General features: G+C 36.4%; 1 protein-coding gene across 1 annotated transcript in view; it reads left to right on the top strand.

The window, feature by feature from the left end:
* Positions 1-23343, top strand: part of Slco6a1 (solute carrier organic anion transporter family member 6A1) — a 66240-nt gene that overhangs the window by 12614 nt on the left and 30283 nt on the right. Inside the window, exons 5-8 of the mRNA XM_075951424.1 lie at positions 5131-5246; positions 6911-7020; positions 11209-11353; positions 15368-15563. Coding sequence (XP_075807539.1) covers positions 5131-5246; positions 6911-7020; positions 11209-11353; positions 15368-15563 — 567 coding nt within the window. The remainder of the gene's footprint in view (positions 1-5130; positions 5247-6910; positions 7021-11208; positions 11354-15367; positions 15564-23343) is intronic.

The following is a 23343-nucleotide window of genomic DNA, read 5'->3' on the forward strand; positions in this document are numbered from 1 at the left end:
AATTATTGTCACAAATTGTGTTGGAATTTTGATGCATCTTTTATTGAATCTGCAGTTTGTTTTTGGTAGGATAGCCATTTCCCCTGTAATAACCTTTATGATCCTTGAGCATGGGAGATCACACCTTCTGATCGTTTTTAGCATCTTGAAATTTTTAATTACACAACTTGTTCACTCACTTGGTTAGAATGATCTCAAGATATTTTTGAGACTATTGTAAAAGATGTGGTTTCCATAATTATTCTCAGTCTTTTCTTTGCACATAAAAATACTGATTCTTGTTTGTCAAATATTTTTATCTGGTTACTGTGCTAAATGTGTTTGTTATCAGTAGAAGTTTCCTGTCAGAGTCTTTATGGTATTTTATCCATAAAAACATTTAATCTGCTAATATGGATAATTTGACTTCTTCCTTTCCTGTTGGTATTACCTTGAATGCCTTTTGTGGTCTTAATACTTTAGCTAAGACTTAATGTACAATAATGAGTTCTTTGTTTACATACCTAAAGGGTTCTTTGTTTACATACCTAATTTTAGTGGCAATGCTTTGAGTTTTTCTCCATTGAGGTTGATGTTGGCTGTAAGCTTGAAGTACATTGCTTTTGTTATGTTGAGGTGTGTTCCTCATATCCCTAATCTCTCTAGGAATTTTATCACAAAGTAATGTTGCATTTTGTCAAAGGCAGCTTCTGTATCTAGTGAGAGGATGATGTGATTTTTGTCTTTCTTCCTGTTTATGGAGTAGTCCATGTTTATTGGTTTATTGACGTAGAAACCATACCTACATCTCTAGGATGAAGCCTACTTGATCATGGTGAATAATCTTTTCCCTGTGCTCTTGTATTTGGTTTACGAGAGTATTTTATTAAGAAATTTTACATATATGTAACCCTTGTTGTATTGAAAAATCTACATTACATTAACAGTAGAATCTTGGCAAATGTGAATCTAAGTGCTATCCAGCTTTTAAATTGTAAAAGTGATGACAAACACAGAGAAAACAAGCATCTTGGTCAGAATTTCTGAAAAGCTAACAAAAAAGGTAGTAATATTACTGCAGCAGAACACCGATAGCTGTCTTCCTTTCCCCTTTGCTCCCATCTCCTATGCATGCCACTTATCTTTGTCTTCTAACCTCCCAGGACCCACTTTTTGTTTTGTACCAACCTCCACAGTAGTAGGCACCCCCTGACAACACAAAGACCACTCTTCTCAGAAAAACAAGTAGGCTGAAGGTGGTCCCACTATCTAGTCCTGATCCTGAGGTGCTAACACCCCAACTTTTTCCCTAGCTCTGTACCTGGAAAACTGCTGAAGCCTCCTCTCTGACCCCATCTCCAGTGGATCACAATCACCAAGCTTTCTTCTAACTCATCCCAGCATCTCAGAATCAAACATGAATGTGCATTCCTTAGGAATACACTAGCTGATCAAGACAGGAAATCAGTCAATACACTACCATCACACTCTTCAAAAATCCAGAAAGGAAAGAGAAACTAAGAAACAAATACCAACCCTTTTATGATTTTTTAAAAAATGCTGGGGAGATCCCTGCAGCTGGTGGCAGGAAATGCTGGCGGTCCCCGGCACAGGCAGGCCCACAGAGCAGCCAGTCCCAGGCAGAGACTCGTGGGTCCCAGAGAGCCACCCAAGCAAGTCAGTGTGAGCAGGCGGTGAGCACACAGAGCAGCGGGGTGGGTTGCTAGCCATGTGGTGAGCGACTGAGCAAGTTCCCTGAGCATGGGTAGGGACACGTAACAGACACATGGTATGGATCAGAACTGGACATTTATTACTTAGAGGAGAGAGAGAGAGAGAGAGAGAGAGAGAGAGAGAGAGAGAGAGAGAGAGAGAGAAAGAAGAAGAAGGAGGAGGAGGAGGAGGAGGAGGAGGAGGAGGAGGAGGAGGAGGAGGAGGAGGAGGAGGAGGAGGAGGAGGAGGAGGAAGAGGAGGAGGAAGGAGGGAGAGAGGGAGAGAGGGAGGGAGGGAGGGGGAGGGAGGGGGAGGGAGGGAGGGAGGGAGGGAGGGAGGGAGGGAGTAGGAAGAGAAGGAGAAGAGAAAGGACAGAGACAGAGAGAAGGGAAAGCGGGGAAAACACACATGCATGCCAGGAGGGGACAGAGAGAATCTTAGATGGCAATGGGGGGCGAGGGGGGGGGGATTGCCTAGAGTGGGCGTGGCTTGCCTCTTAAAGGGACCAGGGACCAAAACCATAACAAACCCAACAAAGAGAAATCCAGAAATTCGCACCTAGAATGATAATCCTGACAAACTAAGACACTAAGATGCCAGCATAAAAACACAATAAAAGTCAGGGCACTATGTCTCTACTGGAGTTCAGCTAGTCTCTAAATACTCCACCATGCTGAATCACAGGGATAAGACCTTAAAAGCAACTGTATGACCATGAGAGTCTTAAAAAGGAAATGAATAAATCTTTTAAAGAAATCCAGGAACACACACATACATTGGAGGAAATGAAATTGGAGGAAGACATATTAAGATCAACTATTTGAATATGATTAAGGTGCTTCAAGAGGAAATTAATGAACACCTAAAAGAAATCCAAGAAAGCAGTGTAAAGAAATGAATAAAACTGTTCAGGTCCTCAAATTGGAAAAAGAACCAATAAAGAAAACCCAAACTGAGATAGTTCTGGAAGTGAATATTTTAGGAATTAAAACAGGAACTACAAGAGGTAAGCATCACCAAAAGAATACAAGACATGGAAGTGGGAATCTCAAGAATTGAAGGTATGGTAGAAGAAATGGATACATCTGTCAAAGAAATGGTAAGTCCAAAAAACCTTCTGACACAAATCACCCAGGAAGTCTGGCACACTATGAAGAGACCAAACAAGAATAGAATAATACAAGAATATTAGCCCAAATATTAGCTCAAAGGCCCAGAAGAAAATTTTCTAACCTAAAAAAAAGAGATAAGGTGCCTATTAAGGTACAAGAAACATACAGAACAACAATTAGATGGGACCAGAAAAGAAAGTGTCCCATGATACAATAATCAAAACACTCAACATACAGAACAAAAATGACTTTCAGACGACTGCTCCTTTCAGTTCTATTGCCTGCACACAAAGATACAGACAGCATCATCTCTGCAAGCATGAGTGATAATGCTCCCTATTGTATGAAGCTGTGAAGGTCATGCCTATATTGCCTTGGAGACCTCAAGATGCTAGAGAGGCCTGAGTACCGGGATATCTACTGAAGAAAGCTGCCAACAGATAGTGGTCCCAAGAAGATTTAGTATATTGCAGTTAACAGAGCTGGAAGGAGTTGGAGATCTGAAGAGTGTTTTGGCATCAGACATGGAGATGCAGAGTTTGGAGTTTGCCCAGATGGTTTTTTCAGTCTTGCTTTGGTCCAGTATTTCCTCACTATGCTCCCTTCCCTACATTTTGGAATGATTATGTATAATCTGTGTCATTATGTCTTAGAAGCATGTGATCTGTTTTTTTTATTTTGATTCATAGGAGATTACAGTTAAGAGATTATATGAGTCTCAGAAGAGACTTTGAACTTTAGAGTTTTAAATTAGTTTGATACTGTTATAGATTATGTGGACTTTTGAAGTTAGACTGAATGCATTTTGTATTATTATATTATTATAAGCTTTTGGGGATCAGGAAGTGTAATGTGGTTTTGTGAAAGAAAATGGCTCCCTGAGAAGGGTGGCACTATTAGGACATGTGAGCTCATTGAAGTAGGTGTGGCCTTGTTGGAGGAAGTGTGTCATTGTGGGAATGGGTTTTGATGTCTCATTTGCTCAAGCATCACTCAGTGTAGCAATCAGTCTACTTGATGTTGCCCGCACAGCAACATGTAGCAGTTCCTTCTCCAGCATGATGTCTGCCTGCAACCTGCAATGCTTCCTGCTATTATGATAATGAACTAAGACTCTGAAAGTGTAAGATCCTATCTCAATTAGCTGTTTTCCTTTTTAAGATTTGCTGTGGTCATTGTGTCTCTTCCCAGCAATCGAAACCCCAACTGAGACAGTCCATTTTCACACTATTAATTCTTCTAAAGCATGTACATGAACGTCCATCTAACTATTATTAGTTCCTTTTATTGTTTTCTCCAGTTCTTGATGGTTTTTACCTTCTAGAGTTGTGTGTACTTCACCATAGTTTCTTTTACCTTCATTAACTTTTCCCCTGGTGCTTTATGTTTTGGTGCAACTGTGAATATGCTTATTTTCCTGATTTCTCTCTGTATGCTTCTTTTTGGTTCTAGAAAAGTAGAGATGAAGGTGTTGAATCCTTTGAAAATTAACTTATGGATGATTGTTAGCCACTGTGTGGGTATTCAAAGCCAAACCATGTTTCTTGCAATGCTATTCAATGCTTCCAACTTCTGTCTATGTCATCTTTGTAGTTCCTCGCTAAGATTTTCCATGGGTGTGAAACTGAAAAGATTAGTAATAGTATATTCACTAATTTCTGTAGATCTTATCCCAAAATGTTTGAAAAAAAACATACAAACAAAAACCTTGAATAAACTTTGAAAATTATTCTAGGTGGTCTCAGCATTGATTAAAGATTAGGGATGTTGATACCTCATGCTTACTCTGTGAAAGAGAAATTTAGCAAATCCAAGCACAGGGTCTTTCATATTCTGTGTCTGCCTTGCCGGATGCTAAACTCTGAGATTAGCAAAAGATCGCAGAAGTATCAAATACACTTAACACAGGGACCTGAAGGGAGGGGTTTCAGATGATATGTGACTCTAAGGGTCAGGTGCCATGTACAAGAGAAGCTGCCCCAGAGGTCCAGGTGTAAGGTTTAAAGGGGCAGGATAAAGAAGGAAGACTTGGTTTTCCAGGGGCACAGCTGTTAATGGAGATAATTTTGAATCTGTACAAACAGGAACTTCTGCCACCCAAGGAGTGTCACTGAAAAGGAAGGTGGGAAAGTTAGGCCCTGAGAATATCCAAAAGCAAACCACACAACTGAACATTAGCCGCTGTCACTTGCAAACAAAAGCCAAAACTTAATAGTGGGAAATTAGAAATGAATGCAAATTAACAGAAAGTTCTCTCTCTTACCACTAATTGTGATTTGGATTTTAAATGTCCCTCATTTAAACTTCCCATTTGTCTTTATTCGAGGATGAGTCTCGCGTCTCTATTGCAGCAGATCAATTGGTGGGCTGGCTTCATGAGTGCCACTCTGCTTGCGTGGATTTCCTTTTTCCCACTACTGTGTTTTCCATCGAATTTACCTGGTGAGTATAAAAACATAATTACTTTCTTAGAGTAATCCATGCCCTCAGCTCCCACTCTCAAAGCATAGATAAATTACATTTCCTTATAAACATGACTCTCCTGCAGGTATCACTCTGTGATAAATAGTATCATAGTGTTGTAGTTCTTGTTTTTTTTTTTTACTCAATCAAGCAATATGGCATCCAAATATTACATTCATACACTACAAATTCACTAGTGTATATTTGTGTCACTCCTTATTTCCTTTTAATAATAGTCTTTTTGTTTAAAGTGCATAACTGCCTTTTAAAAATGAACTACATCGACCAACTCTCTTTACCTAGTGTTTTAGTCAGGATTCTCTAAAGTAACAGAGTTTATAGAATGAATCTCTCTCTACATACAGAAAGGGGGTTTATTAGAATGACTTACAGTCTGTGGGCCAATTAACCCAACAAGGACTGTCTGTAAACAGAAGGTCCAAGAATCCTCTAGTTTTTCCACCCAGAAGGATGGGATGTCTTAGCAGGTCTTCACTATATATTCAAATCCTGAAGAGGTGCATTCGAATGCAGTGAAGGAATGGACGTCATTATGATGGTAAGAACATGCAGGCAAAGAGCAGAAGTGACTTAAGGGAAGTCTGAGCTTTTAGTTAAAAAAAAATAGGAATGGAAATTACAATATTCCTAGACATTTGGGATGCAGCTGGAACAACTCTAAAAACGAAAGCTCATCACTCTCAGAACACATGTCCCAAACTCAGAGTCACTTCTTTAAAAGACGCAAATGACAATAAACATTTGAAAAATGTTCAGCATCTTTTTCCATTGGGGAAATGCAAATTAAGCCTGCATTGAAATTCTGCCTTGACTGGGTTAGAATAACTGTCATCAGGAGAATAAAGGCTAGTGAGGATTGGGGGCAAGAAAAACCATTACTCCCCACTGGTGGGAATATGTAGTTGTACAGGTACTCTGAAGGTTCCTTGAAAGAAAAATAAATAACCTGAAATAAGGGGCTGGTGAAATGTCTTTGCAGTTAGAATGCATACCACTCTTGTAGAGGACCTGAATTTGGTCACAAATGTCTGTACCTTTGGGCTTTAAAAGCAATTGCTTTTGTGCATACACATACGTACACACAGACACAAGCCGACCCCACGTACATCTACACATAACTAAAAATCCTTTTCAAAAATTTAAATAAATCTACGATATGACCTAGTCATACCACTCTTTGTTATGTTTCCATGAAGGACTCCATCACAGAAATAGCTCCGTGTCTTTACTCATTGCCTCACTATTTTACAGTAGCTAGAAAATCAAACCAATCTAGGTGTTCATAAACAGTATAATGGGCAAAAAAAATGTAGTAGCTATATGTTGGGAGCACAAAGGTCCTTACATCCACAGATCTCCAGAGAATCAGTTAATTCATCTATAGGAAGCACCATTTCAACAGTTGAGAGGAATACATAGTGATGAACTGCAGAGTTGGGCAGTGCAGATGTGAGAAATTTTCATTATCAAATAATTGTCTTTGCAAAGAACTACCGTAGATTAATTATACATTGGTTTTAATCTGTTTTAAAATAACACACTTGCCTTTCCATGACAAACTGGGATTATTATATGTCTTCTTACTTGCTTCAACATAAGATTGCTTCACTTGTGACCTCTAGGTGCAAAGAAGATAAAACTTCGAAAAGAAAAAGAACCTTCCACTGTTGACAGGCACCTTAAATATAAGAAATTTGGACCTCGTTTGAAGGATTTGCTTAGTGCTCTTCAGGTAAAGTAAAATACTTCTGTTAATAAGCCAGTTAAGTTGGCCTGTTTAATTTTCATATAGAGTTAAGAAAATGGCAAAGAGTTTAATAAATTTGTATGAAAGTTTTGGAGTCTCTTAATTAAATTGCTCATTTCCATTGTGATGGAAAGAAAGAACCCTTTATTATTTAGCATTACTAGAAATCTGCCATTTGACAGAGACTACTGGTGCCCAACTATGATTTTATTTTTCATTATTTTTTAAATATTTTTAAAATATTGTGTTTATATTTTCTGGAGAGGTAGATAGGATATTTAACAAGATAACATAAATTTGAAAAAGTTGTGTCTATACATATTCCTTCCCAACACACAAAATCACAATATTGAGTACAAAATCTTTTCTTTTTATTGATACCATAGTAGCAGATACCAGGGTGAAGAGAAAGCCCTTTCCAATAATCTAGTCCTACTTTGATTATTTATTCTTCTACTTAAAACTCACTTTGTGGCATATAAATTGCACGGTTGTAACTGTCACATATAGTTCTTATTCATTTTTAGTGAATTTTTCACTCTGGATATAACTGCAAACGTCTTCCAAATGCCATCATCTAATTTTTCCTTTCTTACTTTACAGTTGTATCAGTATCTTCCCAATTTTCAGTTATTTTATTTCTTTGATGGATATATTATTTCCTTACTCATTGACCTACTCAAAACAACCTATTCCTTTTTTAAAATATTTTATTTTGAAATTAAAATATAATAAGACTTCCTCTTTCTCCTTCCTTCCTTCCTTCCTTCCTTCCTTCCTTCCTTCCTTCCTTCCTTCCTTTCTTCCTTCCTTTCTTCCTTCCTTGCTCCCTCCCTCCCTCCCCCCTCCCTCCCTCCCTCCCTCCCTCCCTCCCTCCCTCCCTCCCTCCCTCCTTCCTTCCTTCTTTCCTTCTTCCATTCTCATGTACTCCCTTGTCCGTGCTCTCTCTTAACTATAAAGAAAGAACTACAGGCAATTAAGAAACATTGAGAGCAAGAGAGATAGCTTTCACCAGGGAAGAGACCCCAATTCCCTTGAAAGCATTTGTTAGCTGTTTGTGCTTCCTTTTTATATTTTGGTTGTGAGCCCAGCCTTTAACGGCTGAGCCATCCCTCCAGGCCTGTGCTTCCTTTTTAAAGGCCTCTCAGTACAGCTCCCTAGGCAGTTTGTTATTTGTGTTGTTTGCTTTCTTTAGATTTAGTTTTTTTCTTTGTTTATTCTAGTCTTCTATTACACACAGTAAGGAAAAGGCTTTTTTTTTTTCCCATTTAGCAGGCTACCTACTGATTCTCTTACTGGTCTCTTTTGCAGAAAAGAACTGTTTTGGCAGAATGAAATCCCACATGTCCATTGTTTACATTATTTCCCCAGTCACTAAGATCATATTTAGAAATTCCTTTAATTATCATTAACTGTATTCCCAACTGTAGTAGGAGGAGCGGGCCGCATCCCACTGCCCGGCTAGCTTAACCCCCAAAACAACCAGATAGAAATAGTATTAATTAAATTACTGCCTGGCTTATTATTTCTAGCCTCTTATTGGCTAACTCTCACATCTTGACGAACCCATTTCTGTTAAATCTGCGTATCACCACATGACTGTCCCTTACCAGCAAGATTCTAACCTACGTCTGTCTCAGGCCAGAGATTCATGGTGTCTACCTCACTTCCCTTCTTCCCAGCATTCTGTTCTGTCTTCCCCACCTACCTGAGTTCCGCCCTATCAACTAGGCCAAGACAGTTTCTTTAATAACTAATGAAACCAACACAAATACAAAAGAACCTCCTACACCACCCAACTTTATCCTCTGTTTCAGTTTAAAATCTAATATTGGGTTCTCTTATCCACTTAGAACTCATTTTCTGTGCAGGGTGAGAGACAAGGATCAAGTCTGGTTCTAGTCCTGATGTATGTCTAGTTTTGAAGCATTGTTTATCTGGAAGAGGCTTCTTTATCAAAACTCAGATGGCTGTAGTTGCATGGAGTTATGTCTGGATCTTATAATCTATTTATTAAGTAGTCTATTTTTGTGTCAGTACCATGTTCCTTTATTATTATGGTTCTGTAGTCTAACTTGAAATTATGGACTGTGATACCTCTTCTACCAGTATTCTTATTGTCCATGATAGTTTTGACTCTCCTGGTCTAGTTTTGTATTCACTTGAAATATAAGTATTTTAGTTTTAGTAAAGAAGTGAGTAATATTTTTTTTTATTTTTAGATTAGATTGACTTTGTAGAGGTAGATATGCATTGGTTAAATTTTTTTCAAAGATAAGTGGATGTGCTATGTAAGGTAAGATTCATTTTCACTTAGCTCTTATTCTCAAAGTTCTATTTGCTATTAAATCATGAATTCTTTGTAGTAATTCATTATATTTCAACAAGACTTTCACTTTATTATAAAGTTGCATTGTACTGTTCAGTCTACTCTCAAACATTTAAGACTTCTCCAGCCGTTGAAGTTCTGGAGTTTCTGGTAGGCAGAACCATACCTAGACTACTTAGTTCTATGTAAATACTGTGTGCACATATTTTAACAATATCAGGAGCTGAACTACAACACAACAGTGTTAAAGGTTAAGATAAAACTGTTAACAATACTTTGGGAACTTTAAAAATGAGCATGTGAACATCCATATGTAGAAGAACCTGTCTCTTCAGCATATACTTTTTGATTCTTTACCAAAAATCAGCAGACTATAGATGACTGATCATTTTGGATCAGCTTCATAGTTTTATCCTGGGCTCACTGGGCTCTGTGTCTTCCTTTCTGTCTTGTCATGCTGATTTGTCTACTGTGGCTCTGTAGGATGTATTGATATCGTGTATACTGACACCTCCAGCTTTGCTGTGTTAGATTAATTCAACATACTGAGGCCTTTTTTTTCTACCTTATGAATTCCAACATTGTTTTCAATAGTTCTGAAATAGCATCACTAGTGTTGTGGTTGAGGTTGCATGGAATATATAGCTCACTTTTCCATTTGCCAGTCTTCTTTCTATTATGATCAAGTATGATCTTTTCATTTGTCATATCTACTTCAATTTCTTTCATCACTGATTTACAATTTCCATTATAGAAGGACTTCATTTACAAGGTTCATTTCTGGGCACTTTTGACAGTTATTTTGATTGTGAATGCTTCCATTTCTTTCTCAGAAAGCTAATCTGAATATTTAAATGCTATTTGACTTTATAGTTTGGTTTTGTTTTGCTGCAAATTCCTGTACCAAAGTATCAGTTTTAATATTGTTTTAGTATTGACTTCAGGTTTTTCTGTACATGAAAACATATAATCTTTAAACAGATTTGACCCTGTGCCTTGCTACTTGCATACATCTAAAATTGGATTACAGACTAAAACATAATCACAAAATTATAAATAACTCAGAAACTCATTCAACAGCTATACATAAAAATTTCATGAAGAAAATTGTACTTAACATATCTGTATTGATAAACACTTGAGTAAATTGACAGATGTGTAATGCTCATTCATAAAGTAGCTATGACCATGTAGGAAATAACTTAGTCAACTATTCTATAAATTCAATACAGTGATAATCATAGGGCATGGGTTTTTATTTTAAATAATAACAATTTTTTTCTAAACTTTATATGTCAAAATATAGATACAAATATAGGTAAAACAAACAACATTGATCTAATAACAGTAAGACATACTAAAAGACCAAAGTAGCAAGAACAGTATATCTATAGACTAGTATATCTCACAATTTCTTTTCTTTTCTTTTTTTCTTTCCTTTTCTTGTTTTGTGAAAAGAAAGAAAAGAAAAGAAATATGGATAGTACCTGAGGAAGGAAACCTGAAGTCATTTGGACTCCACATGTATGGGCACACATTTGCATGTGAATCTGAACATGAATTAACATCTGCATACAGGCACATACACAAAACCTGTGTTTCTTCATATAATTTAGAGTTCACTCAGTGTGTGTGTGTGTGTGTGTGTGTGTGTGTGTGTGTGTGATACTGGGTAGTTGAAGATGACATATGTATTTGATCCTGATGTGTCTGCCTAGAGAACTATATTGTTTTGCTTGGATAATTACTTGCATTTAGTTGAGACTATAGAGAACCAGTCCTGCAGATGAATGACTACCATGTGATGAGATGGAATCATTGTGGTATGATCTGTTCTGTTTCAGTGTCTGGTGAAGAGCCCTCTGCTTATGTGTCATGCAATGTGCAAAGCCACGGAGTCCCTGGCTTACATTGGAGCTGCAGAATTCTTGCCCAAATATTTAGAAAATCAGTTTTTGTTAACGCCCTCACTTGCCACTCTGCTCACAGGTAGATATTTCTTCTTACTGAGAAGATTTCCAATTTTTCATGATGTGTAAATTTGTGTGTTGTACATACATAAGGAATGTGTCATGTAAGCAAAAGACAAAATGTGTAGTGTACTTGAATGTGATTTGCTAAAGAACATTCCAATGCTACCTCCATATTTTTAATACATAAAACTTCACTATTCTGTTTATATTGCTCACTATTTTCCTGCCTCCCATCTACATATCTGACGATGTCCCCCTCCCTTTTAGGAAACCAGTCTTCTCAAGTCACAGTGTATCTCCTTCCTTTCTGTGCTTCTTTCCCTGTTTGCTTGTGTGTCTGTACTCAAAGTTTTTCTAAAATATTCATGTGATTCCCCACTAATTATTGTATTTCTTTCACCAGAAATCGTGTATTTCAGATTAACATTGATTTGAACTTAATGCATTGCAATTATTCTGTGGTACTCCTTTTTACTTCACTGCTGAACAATACCACTCTTTATATACATGCAATTGTATGTCCGTTATTACATTAAGAGAGACAATATTAGATTTGTCTTAATTGGATCTCCGCATCTGCTTCCATTAGTTACTGGATCGAGGGTTTATGATGACAATTACGCTAGTCATCAATCTGATTATAGGGGAAGGCCAGTTCAGGCACCCTCTCCACTATTGCTAAGACTCTTACCTTGTGGATTCCTGGGAATTTCCCTAGCACCAGGTTTCTCCCTAACCCCATAATGACTCCCTCTTTACTTTTATATGCTGGCCTTCATGATATGTTGATTTCTTCTGCTAGTGTGGCTTGTAATAATTGATTGCTCATGTAATGTTGAATTTTCCGCAGAAGTACTCTATAATAAAACTCTATAACAAAATATCATAAAGCTTCTTTGTTTCTGAATAGAGTTTAGAGACAGAGATTACAACCTAAGAAAAGAGTAGTGTTTCTGTAATCCTTGAAGGAGTGGAAAAACTCAGGCATCTCAAGCAGATGTGTAGGCAGCATAAACTGTGGCACACCAATGCAATAGTGACTCCTCCTGGATTTATGGCACTGGTAGAAATTGTAGAGACACTGTTGATAGTTACTCTGCTATTGGAAAATGATTCTTGTCTTCTTTGCTGCATTTGTTTTGCAGGGTCTATGGACTGACTGGAGGTGTGTTAGAGTGAAGGTTAACAATTAGAATCATAGCTTGTATTATGTACTACTCCATTGCCAGAGATACCTGTCCCATGCAGCCACATGCAGTCACCCTGTTGCAGCATTGACTGCTATAGAATAGAGATGTAAATGTGGTCTCTCCTAACATTGTTTTCCTCTCTATTGCTACAGTGTGGGTATTTGCCCTGGAACTAATGTCAGCCTTTCCTATCTGTCTGGTCTGTCTGGGTGAACAGGTGGGGTTGTATTCTTCCCCTATTTTATTAAGTAGATATGCCCCATTAGAGTTCAAGCGAGACTGGCTTGTGACTTCAATAAAATTAATTCTTCAGAAAATATAGGTCAGGAGCATAGTGCCATTCCATTGTACACTGGTTTATTGGATTGATCCTCAGTTCTTGTGAGATGGAGGAGAAAGGGAGAAGTACTTTTGAACACAAAAAAACTATATTAGTAAAGAAGGAAATTGAAAGGCTGGAGCTGTCACTCAGTGGTGGAGCACTTGCCTAGGATACATGAAAAGCACCAGCATTTAAAAAATTAAAAGGGAAGGAAGAATGAATTGAATCTTAAAAATACATATTAAAAGAAGGAAAGATGACAACATGAGAAAAATAAACAGAAGAGAGGCAAACTCAACTAAAATGAAGATAAAAGTAGAATCATAACAAGAAATGAAATTGCAATGCTAAAATGAAAATAGATGGAGGAAAAAAAATGAAATCATCTTCCTGGCTAAGATCCCTCTGGGTCTTCTCTAGTCAAAATTCTTTATGAATGGGGTGAGAATGGTAGGTTGTATTTTCAGATTGATTTAATTCTTCTCTGCTCCAACCAAAGTAGTGGGAACAGAAACACGCTGTGCTCAATATTTGCCAGAGTCAGGGCATTCTGACAGACCGGGAGTGTGTACTCTCTAGAGTCTTAAAGTGCAATGCTCTGAACATGTGTATTACTGGCAGGAGGGTGACCCTGTCTTGCAACACCAATATAGGGGGACTTTAGACTGCTTTAGGTTTATCTTCACTTAGAAAGCCTTTTTTTCTATACAATTGATATGTAGACAGTGTTGAGTCTACAAGAAGTTCTCTTCACTGAACACTGAATTTGTACAGACTATGGACAATGCTGAACCATTTGCTCTGAAGACTTAGTTTTTGGAACCTGGTGTACAAGAAGCATCCAAGACAGGGGGCATGCCTGGAATGCCTCTCGCAGTGTGAGTGAGCATTAATTTGCCTGTACCTTGAATCAAAGAAATTCACCCAGGTATAACAGTCTCAACTTTGCCTGTGATGGTGGCGTAGCCAACTATGCATTGAGCTGTCCAGGAGTAGTCTGAGGTGTGGCACTGTCAGAACTTCCAGCCTGAAAGTGACTGGGTCCTGACACCAGGAGCTCTAGCACTAAGATTTCACTGAGCTTCTTGTTAATTTCTTTTGTGAAGCAAGCTTGTTTTCAGATGCCAGGCCAGGTATTGATTTAGGATACTTGTCTGCAAGATGCAACCTTCTGTGCCAGGACATTGTCACTTGAATACCCAGGAGCAGAGAGTCCACTTCTGATTTAAATTTTGTACTCTAGGAGCCATGGTGTCTGATCACCTTGCTTTGCCATTCTCGCTAGTCTGTGTAATGGGCCAGGTTTCGTTTTCTGTCCACACAACTGACTGTGCTCATCCACTGTTCCTGCTATAACAGGTTCCAAGGCTATTGTTTTGTTTCCATCCCATGGGAAAGAAAACTAGTGTGGCATGTCCTTAATTTCACCATTTGGGACCTGAACTTGAATTTTATCAATCATGTGTTTTTATTGTTCACGTTTATTGCTTGTTCTTCTTTTTCACCTGTCACCTTTATTTCTTCCCTCTTTGCTTTCACTTTTACCATCTTTATGGGCATTCATTTGCATGTATTCAAATCGTCACCAGATTTCATCTTGCATTTGTGTTGTTATTGGTATTTAGTTCTCTATCTATTATATCACATTATATACACACAATCGTCTACATATTGAGCCGATTAGATTTTATTTATGAGTGTACTGCATTATACTGGGTGTTTTCTATTTTTCTTCTTCATCCACTTTTCTTTGCTTTTTCAGCTCATAATCTTCCTGTTGTTTCCTCTTTCTAAATATTTATCTTAATTAGAAAAACCGTAGCTTGTGGTTGGCGAGATGGCTCAAAGAATAAAAGCACTGGCTACTCTTCCAGAGGTCCTGAGTTCAATTCCCAGCAACCACATGGTGGCTCACAACCATCTGTAATGAGATCTGGTGCCCTCTTCTGGCCCACGTGGATACATGCAGGCAGGATATTGTACATATAATAAATAAATAAATCTTTTTTTTTAAAAAAAAACATAGCTTATACTGCTTGTACTGGGAATTCTGCAGTTTCACAGACATGTAAGACTGTTCACGTTGATCATCTATGAGAGATTTCAGTAAGTTGATTGGTCCAATTCTTGTACATTAGTTTGAGAAAACGTGTTATTTCAGTTAAATCTCTTGTAATAGGTCATATATTCAATCAGCTAAGTAACAGTATTTCTCAATAAGACAGCTCATAACTTCTATACGGTATGAACTAAGTTCATGGTTTACTGAGATATTAGATACCTGCTATTGGATATCTGTATTAGATACCCAGTGTATAAGAGCATCACCACCACTACCAGTATCCATTCACAGGACTGTAAATACTATGAAGTCCAGATTTTTTCAAACACAACCTCTTCAAGTTCTACTTTTCTACTTTGAAAATCTGTATTTGAGTAGAGGGAATGACATCAATGTGCTACATTTGGTACTTTCAATGGGATATGTTTTAACAGTGTTTTCTTTTCCCTTTCTTAGGAATTATTTTAATTCCAGGAGGTGCAATTGGCAGTCTTCTGGGAGGTTTAATTGTTTCGAAGTTGAGAATGTCTTGTAAAGGCCAAATGAAATTTGTAATGGTGACATCTATTATATCGCTCCTGCTTTTCATATTAATAATTTTTGTAGAATGTGATACAGTGCAATTTGCTGGAATCAGTGAAAATTATGAGGGGTAAATATGTTTGTATACTCAGTTTTCTAACTCATAACTGAAGGCATATTTTCCAGACTAATAGTCCAGTAACTATATATATATATATATTTCTTAAAAATTTTAAACATGCAAATGATGTATAAAACATAATTTTACTTTTTTATATTAATAGTTCATATTTCATAAGTGATTTAAAATCAAAACTAGAACTTTCTGTTAGGGTATGTAGCAAGTACACCATAGTACTAGAATATGTTTAATGTGATTTGGCCTGGACATTTTAAATTAAATATGAAAGAAATCAGCAGTCTTGGCATGGGTTAACATTAAGTATTGCACTTGTAAATGAAAATCAAGGATAATCAAGTGAAGTGATAAGAGAGAACCATAGCTTACACCAAACCAACATCCAATACATTCTACTGTAGCTGTCCGCAGGGTTAGAAAACATGACTTCAGCTTCACTTCTCTTACAAATGGATCCAAAGAACTTAGAATCAGGTCTTGAATTTGTCTGTAACTGACAATAAATGATAATACATAAAAACATAAAAATTAAAAGCCTTTTCTATGCAAAATCTTTTGTTAATCTGATGGAATCATTTTACTACAGAATGGAGAAATATTTAAATAATGAAAAATTCAGAGTATCTGCAGCTGGAGAATTAATGACCTATCAACTGAAAAATCCCTGAGAACAAAACATACTGAGACTTAACTGTTCCGTTACTCTAGCAAGAAACAAATGGAAAAATATATCATTTTGAATAATTTGCTTGAGAATTAAAAATAAGAGGCCCAAATAAAATGTTCAGATATTTAAGTTGTACAGAAACATTTATGAGTAAAATAAGATGTTACTAATTTAAATTAATGCACAAACTAAGAATTGCATAAGTAATTTATTTAAATATTGAATGTTATAAACACAACTCCTCTACAAATTCATTTGAAAATTATTTAAAATTCATAGGAAATATTTTTAAAATACATTTTATTTAAAACAGAATTATGTTATTTTCCCCAATAGAGAATTATACAAATCTTGAAGAGCCTATATACATAAAAAAAGCAAAAAACAAAATTTCATGAGTAGAGAATACACTCTCTAGGACATGTGCTTAGCTATGTTCATAGCAGCTTTGTTTGTCATAGCCACAAACCTGGAAACAACCTAACTGCCCCTTGACTGAAGAATGGATAAGGAAAATGTGGTACATTTGCATAATGAAGTACTACACAGCAGAAAAAAATAACGACATCTTGAAATTTGCAGGCAAATGGATGAATGTAGAAGCATCATATTGAGTGAGGTAACTGAGACCCAGAAAGACAAATATCATATGTATTCACTTCTAAGTGTTTTTTACACATAAAGCAATGAAAACCAGCCTTCCATTAATAATCCCAGAGAACAAAGACAACCCTAAGAGAGACATACATGGATATATTATACATGGGAAGTAGAAAAAGACAAGATCTCCTGAGTAAATTGGGAGCATGGGGAATATGGCAGAGGGTTGAATGGGAGGGATGAGGAAGAGAGAGGAGCAGGAAAAAAAAGGTATAATATATGTAAAGTAGATATTTCAACCCTAAAGATAATGCATGTTTTAAAAATATATTCCTAGGAAATTTATTACCAAACTGGAAATAGAATTTAAGGCACCACTTCCAATTTGACCTATTTCTCCAGTATTTAATAAACCTACATATTTACTACAAGATTTATTGTCATGCTAGGAAAAAAGTAGAAGTTATATTTTTGTCCTACAGTAAAATACAATTTACTACAGAAGATAAAATGCTTTAAATATTATAATTATGTTTATTTTTGAGTGAGTGATATGTTATATATGTGAAAACATGATCAATTTATATAATTTGAAGCAAAAATTTATGAAAAATATTTTCTACTAGCTGAAAGAGCATCAGAAAAATGAAGGGAGGTAAGAGCTTTCCGTTCATAATATAAGAAACTGGACTAGTGGATTATGAGCATTAAGTATAGTCTCTTTTGTGAATACTTAAAATACTTATGTTTGTCATAAACACTGCTGTTGCTCAACCTTAATATCAATTTCATAGAATACATGTCAAAACAAGTTTTGCTGTAATCCATCATCAAAATTTTTAGTATGTCAAGTCTGAGAATTTGTAATCTCACAGGCAAAGAGATGCTGCTCATCAAGGAAGACATTATCTGTCCACTCACAACACACCTGCATGTTACCCAACTACATAAACTAAATGCCATTAACTTACAAGGAATGATAGAATATAATGCCATAATTGTAACACTTTAAATGTCCTATGCTTCTAGAGCACAAATAACCCAGACAGAAAAACCAAAGAAATAATAGGTATAGTATACTGCTGTCTGCTTAAAGGTGTTATTTGTCTGTTAAAACTGTCATAGATTGTCATGAATGCTTTGTGGATTATAGCGGTTAAAGTGCAATAATGCTTGAAGACTATAGTGATGGTATGTCTTGTTTCTGGTGACCTCTCTGTCTTTGCCTTACCTGCTGAGGGGTTTCGGTGTATGGTTTACACCATGTGGAATCCTGTGTGTGAAGAGTCATAGGACTTGCCCTGTAGAAGTGTTTGGTGCATGTGATAGAACCTGCAGCTTTCTTGGGATCATAAAATCTTTTAGTCACTGAAGTGGCTGCTTGCTTTAGAGTTGGGATTTTGCTTAGAAATGTAGGAAGAGAAGCTTCCAGCTTGTTTTGTGAACATGCTTAGAAAAGGGAGGTCAGCTAAAACCCACAATTTGAGACTGAATCCAATGCCCCATTTTCAGAAGAACCAGGTAAAATTGGAAAAGGCTTCCGTATTCTGTTAGATCTCAGGAGGATGAGTTTGATGTCCAGTAGTAGGTGTTGACACCTTGGTGTTTTGAAGGTGGTGGTGATTGAATTTAGGGTGGGGTGCGGCCTATGTGGGAACAGTATGGTGAAGTTGCCCTCAGGGCAGATTTCCCTTAGTGTTTGTAGTCCAGTGATGGGTGCCATGTGGGGTTCAATTAATGCCAGTCAAGTGAACTCTAAAAAGTTGTGGTCAAGATTGTATCCAACCATTAGGAAGCTTCTAGCCACATAACAAGGGTGGTTGGGTATTTAAAGGACAATCCTGGGCCAGTCAATTCATCTTGGGGGTAAGGAAAGCAGTTGTCTATATGACTTCATTAGTCTTTCCTTAGGTAGTGGCCAGTGGTACTTATCCCTGGTATATTTGTCAGATGTTGACATTTCACAAAGGCCACACATACCACCATGTTTTGTTTTTGCCATGCCTTGTACTAGGTCCCAGGATGCATTTGAGTATGGAATGAATAGACAGTACAGCCCTTATTAGGGATCTGGGCTAGTGGGCTTAACAATCTAATTGAAGCTTTTCTTAAACTGTTTTTTTTTTCTCTTCAGATTTCTAAAGGATTTTACTGATTTCCAGAAAATACTAGATAAAAATCTTGACCTAGAATTCTTTTCTATTCAGCAAAACAAATTGTATAGAGGTTGTTCAACTAAAGTAATAAATGTCTGTTAAACAAGTGAAAAAAAATCTTGAAATTTGCAGGCAAATGGATAGATCTAGAAAACATTAAATTGAGCAAGGTAACCCAAACCTAGAAAGACAAATATCGTATGTACTCACTCATAAGTGGCTTTTAGACATAAAGCAAAAAAAGAAAAACAACAACAACAATAAAAAAAAAAAGCCAGCCTACAATTCACAATCCCAGAGAACCTAGACAACAAAGACAAACCTAAGAGAACATACATGGATCTAATCTACATGGGAAGTAGAAAAAGACAAGATCTGAGCAAACTGGGAGTATGGGGGTCATGGAAGAGGGTAGACATAGAGGGCAGAGGAAGAAAGAGGAGTGGAGAAAAAAATTATAGCTCAATAAAAATAAAATATTTTTTATTGATGTTTATGCATGCTTGTCTCTGTTGAACTCATGTGCCTTTGGGAGCACATCAGATTTACCTGAACTGGAATTATAGGCATTTGCGAAATACTGATGTAGGTCCTGGGAATTGAACCTGGGTTCTCTAGAAGGAAGAAGAACAAACCTTCTTAAGTTCCAAGTTATTTCTCCAGACCCCAAAAGATTGCCTTAACACAACATTATATCTTTGAAAATAAATAAGTAATTGCCCATCCTTCAACTAAACTAGGAACACAGAAATTCAAATTAATTTTAGAGGTCAAAGAGCAGGTACAGCAGACACCATATGTCACAAAGGGCTAGAAGGAAGGAATTAAACGCAGTCATGTTATATCAATACTTGAAAACATCCTGTGAAAATTATGAGAAAAGCAATCTTGTTAGCTGTAGTTACAAAAACAAATAAAATAAAATTCCCAAGAGTAAATTTAATCAAGGAAGTAAATTACTACAATAAAAATTGTGATTACATGGTAAGTTCCAGGTCATCCTAAATTAATTTTTTTAAAAAAAGAAAATAAAAATAAAATTATAAAACACTGTTCAAAGTACATAAAATAGTGCCTCCCAGAGGCTGAGGTAGTTTTGGGAGTAAGAAGTGGATGAAGAAAGGATGGTAAATATGTTCAAGGAGGCATTTGTAAATGAGGACTAACTTCTAATGTATAGGACAAAAAGATAATGGTTAATAATTTCTTACATACGTTTTAAACAACTGGCAAAAAGAACTTTGAGTATTCCCAAATACAAAGAAATGATAAATGCTTAAAATAGTATATATGGCAATTATTTTATTTTCATTGTTGTATATTCATATCCATGAATGTATAAGATTATGTAAATTTTATTCAACCATGAATCATCAAGAAAATAGGTTTACAGAGAAAAAATAATTGATATATCATATTAAACAAGCTAAAAATGAAATGGAAAAACTCTTAAGGTAGCCAAAAAGTAATTACCTGATGAAATTCAGCATCTGTAATTTTTTTGAGGTGATAAAAATGTTCTACAGCCCATAAGAGGCTGAGTGGGGATTGCCATGAGTTGGAGGTCAGCCTTGGCTATATAGTGAGTTTAGGTCAGGTTGGGCTGTAGGGGTAAAATCTGTCTCACAGAAGAAAAGAGAGAAGAAAGAAGGATGAAAGAAAGAGAAGAAGAAAGAAAAAGGAAAGAAGGAAGGAAGGAAGGAAGGAAGGAAGGAAGGAAGGAAAGAAGGGAAAAAACAAGAAGAAAGGAATGAGAACAAAATGGAAAGAAAATGAGGGAGAAAGGAAGATGAGAAAAGGCTCAAATAATTGACTACTAAGGTAACTTCACATACATAAATATACTAAAAACAGGACTATATATTTTAAATGAGTATATTAGATGTTAATCAATAAGGCTTTTATTTCAAACACAGAATGTACAGTTTTAAGTAAAGGTTCTTAAAAGAAATTCAAATTTGAAGATTAGTACTTCTCCATGGATTCTGAGTTACTACTGTTAACTCTATAATTAAACTTTGTGATGTGTCATGAAGGCTCCACAGCTGCCAGTTTAGAGTTCCTGAGTTCCCATCAGCTTGGTTGAGGAGTCTCTGGAAACTTCCCCTTTATGATCTTGACCTCTCTTGCTCATATAATTCCTCCTTCCTCTTTGTCTGAATTCCCAGAACCTGAGGCTGGCCTGACCCTCTGCATGGGGGAGATGTGTAGCTCGCACTCTCCGAGGGGCCCTTGGCAGTAGAACCAGGATCTATCCATGGTGCATGAGTTAGCTTTTTGGAGTCCGTTCCCTATGATGCGATGCCATTCTCAGCCTTGATGCAGGGCAGGGGCTTGGTGTTTCTTCATCTTAATGTGCCAGGCTTTGTTGACTCTACATGGCAGCCGTATCTTTCGGGAGGAGTGGATGGAGGGGTGGGCTGTTGTGGGGGGCAGGTGAGGGGGAGCAGAATAAGGGGTGGGAGGGAGAACTGAGGTTGGAATGTAAAATGAATAAAAATAAAGTAAGAAAAAGAATTGTGCGATGTGAATGTTTTTAATCTGGCCCATTATTTACATGTTGATGGCTTCAACTTCTCTGTTATAATGTCAGTTGGACCTTTGGAGATATCAATAGGTTTAGTTGAGAACAGGAAGATGAAGTGTCCATGAATCACATTCGTTTTCTCACAAGAAGTGTCCGGTGCTCAATACTGCTTGTGAGGACATATTTAAAAAGTAGCACTCTGTGATATAGCAGGACAGTTATCACTAAATATGGAATCTGTTCCTCTGGCATTTCTGGTTAGTGTTCTGTCAATTTTTCCATTGTAGATATTAACAATAAAACCTCAGATAGCCATCGATATACAATGATCTAGAAAAACAAAAGTTTTTAGAAAATAACAAAATTAGAAGACTAACCTTATTTGCTTCCAATAAACATTGTAGAACTATGTTAACTGAGAGAGTAGTAAAAATACATTAATAAAGTACAGTAAAGAGACTATAAATAGAAATTCATGTACATATAGATGGTTGATCTTTGGTAGGGTACAGATGTAGTAAAGTAGAAACTTTAGAGTTATTTGCAAAAATACTATTGACTAGCAGTTTGACTAAAAAAACTACATACAGGTAGCTTTCTACAGATTGATCAGAGTATGCATATTCTTTCACAGACATGCATATTCAGAGATAAAATATTTAAAATGTGAAGACTTAAAAATTCTGTTGGGTTGGGACCATTAGATAAAAACAAATTTGAATCGCTACTTTGTATTATGCAGAGGAATTAAAAATGAACCATAAGTACAAATGTGAAATGCAATATTCTAAGACTTTAAGGAGAATCTTTTTGATCTTGAACTTGGCAAGAATTTTTTTACATAACATTAAACTCATAATCTAGGAAGAAATTTGCCAAATGGATTTCATAAAAAATTAAATCTGCCTTTTAAAAAACTTTTTCTGCTTGTTGTGGTTGTTGATTTATTGAGAAGCATTTCACTATGTATAACTGGCTGTTTTGAACTCACTATGTAGATTAAGCTGATCTCAAATTTACAGAGATCCACCTGCCTCTGCCTCCAAACTCCTGGAATTACAGGTGTGCACCATCATGCCAGGCTTTCAAGGACATCAAAAACTAAACAACAAACTGAAGCACAATTAATAAAAACTCAGACAGAGAAATTGGACTTTAACCGGAAGATCCAAAAAGTAAAACAGCCAGCTACTGGCACTTAACCTTGATCTCAGTTTGAAAATAGTGATCCTACCTTCGGCAATCTCAGAGCTTTTTCCTCCTCTTTTATAATCCTCTCTAGGGTTGGGATTAAAGGTATGCACCACTGGAATTAAAGGCATGCATGGCCCAGTTTCTTTGGCAAACTAGTGTGGCTACTAGGATTAAAGTTGCGTGTCATAGCTACCTTATCTGTAGGCTGATCTTCATGCAAGCTTTATTTATTAAAATACTATTCAAATGCCACTACAACAAACAATCAAACAAAAAGCCAGAAAGTGTAAAAACAAAAAAAAATAATATATAGAAAGATTTGTTTCTGATTAAATAAGAATACTTTATGTTTTTATTACTAATAAGAAAATAAGAAAAATAGACAAATAGTTTGGAACCAACTTTCATCTAATAATATGAATATGTGCATATTCAGAAGGGAAATATGCAGTTAGAAATAAATTCACTATCATTAATTATTAGGAAATATGAATCAAAAAACACAATCTTAACCATTATTCCCCAATCATAATGGCTAGTCAATGAAATTATACTGTTACAGAGAAATGTGGAGAACAGCTGAAAATTCTGTATACTGCTTGCAGAAGCATGCCAATAAACCTCTTT

The sequence above is a fragment of the Microtus pennsylvanicus genome, chromosome 17 (assembly GCF_037038515.1).
Source record: "Microtus pennsylvanicus isolate mMicPen1 chromosome 17, mMicPen1.hap1, whole genome shotgun sequence".
Classification (NCBI taxonomy): domain Eukaryota; kingdom Metazoa; phylum Chordata; class Mammalia; order Rodentia; family Cricetidae; genus Microtus; species Microtus pennsylvanicus.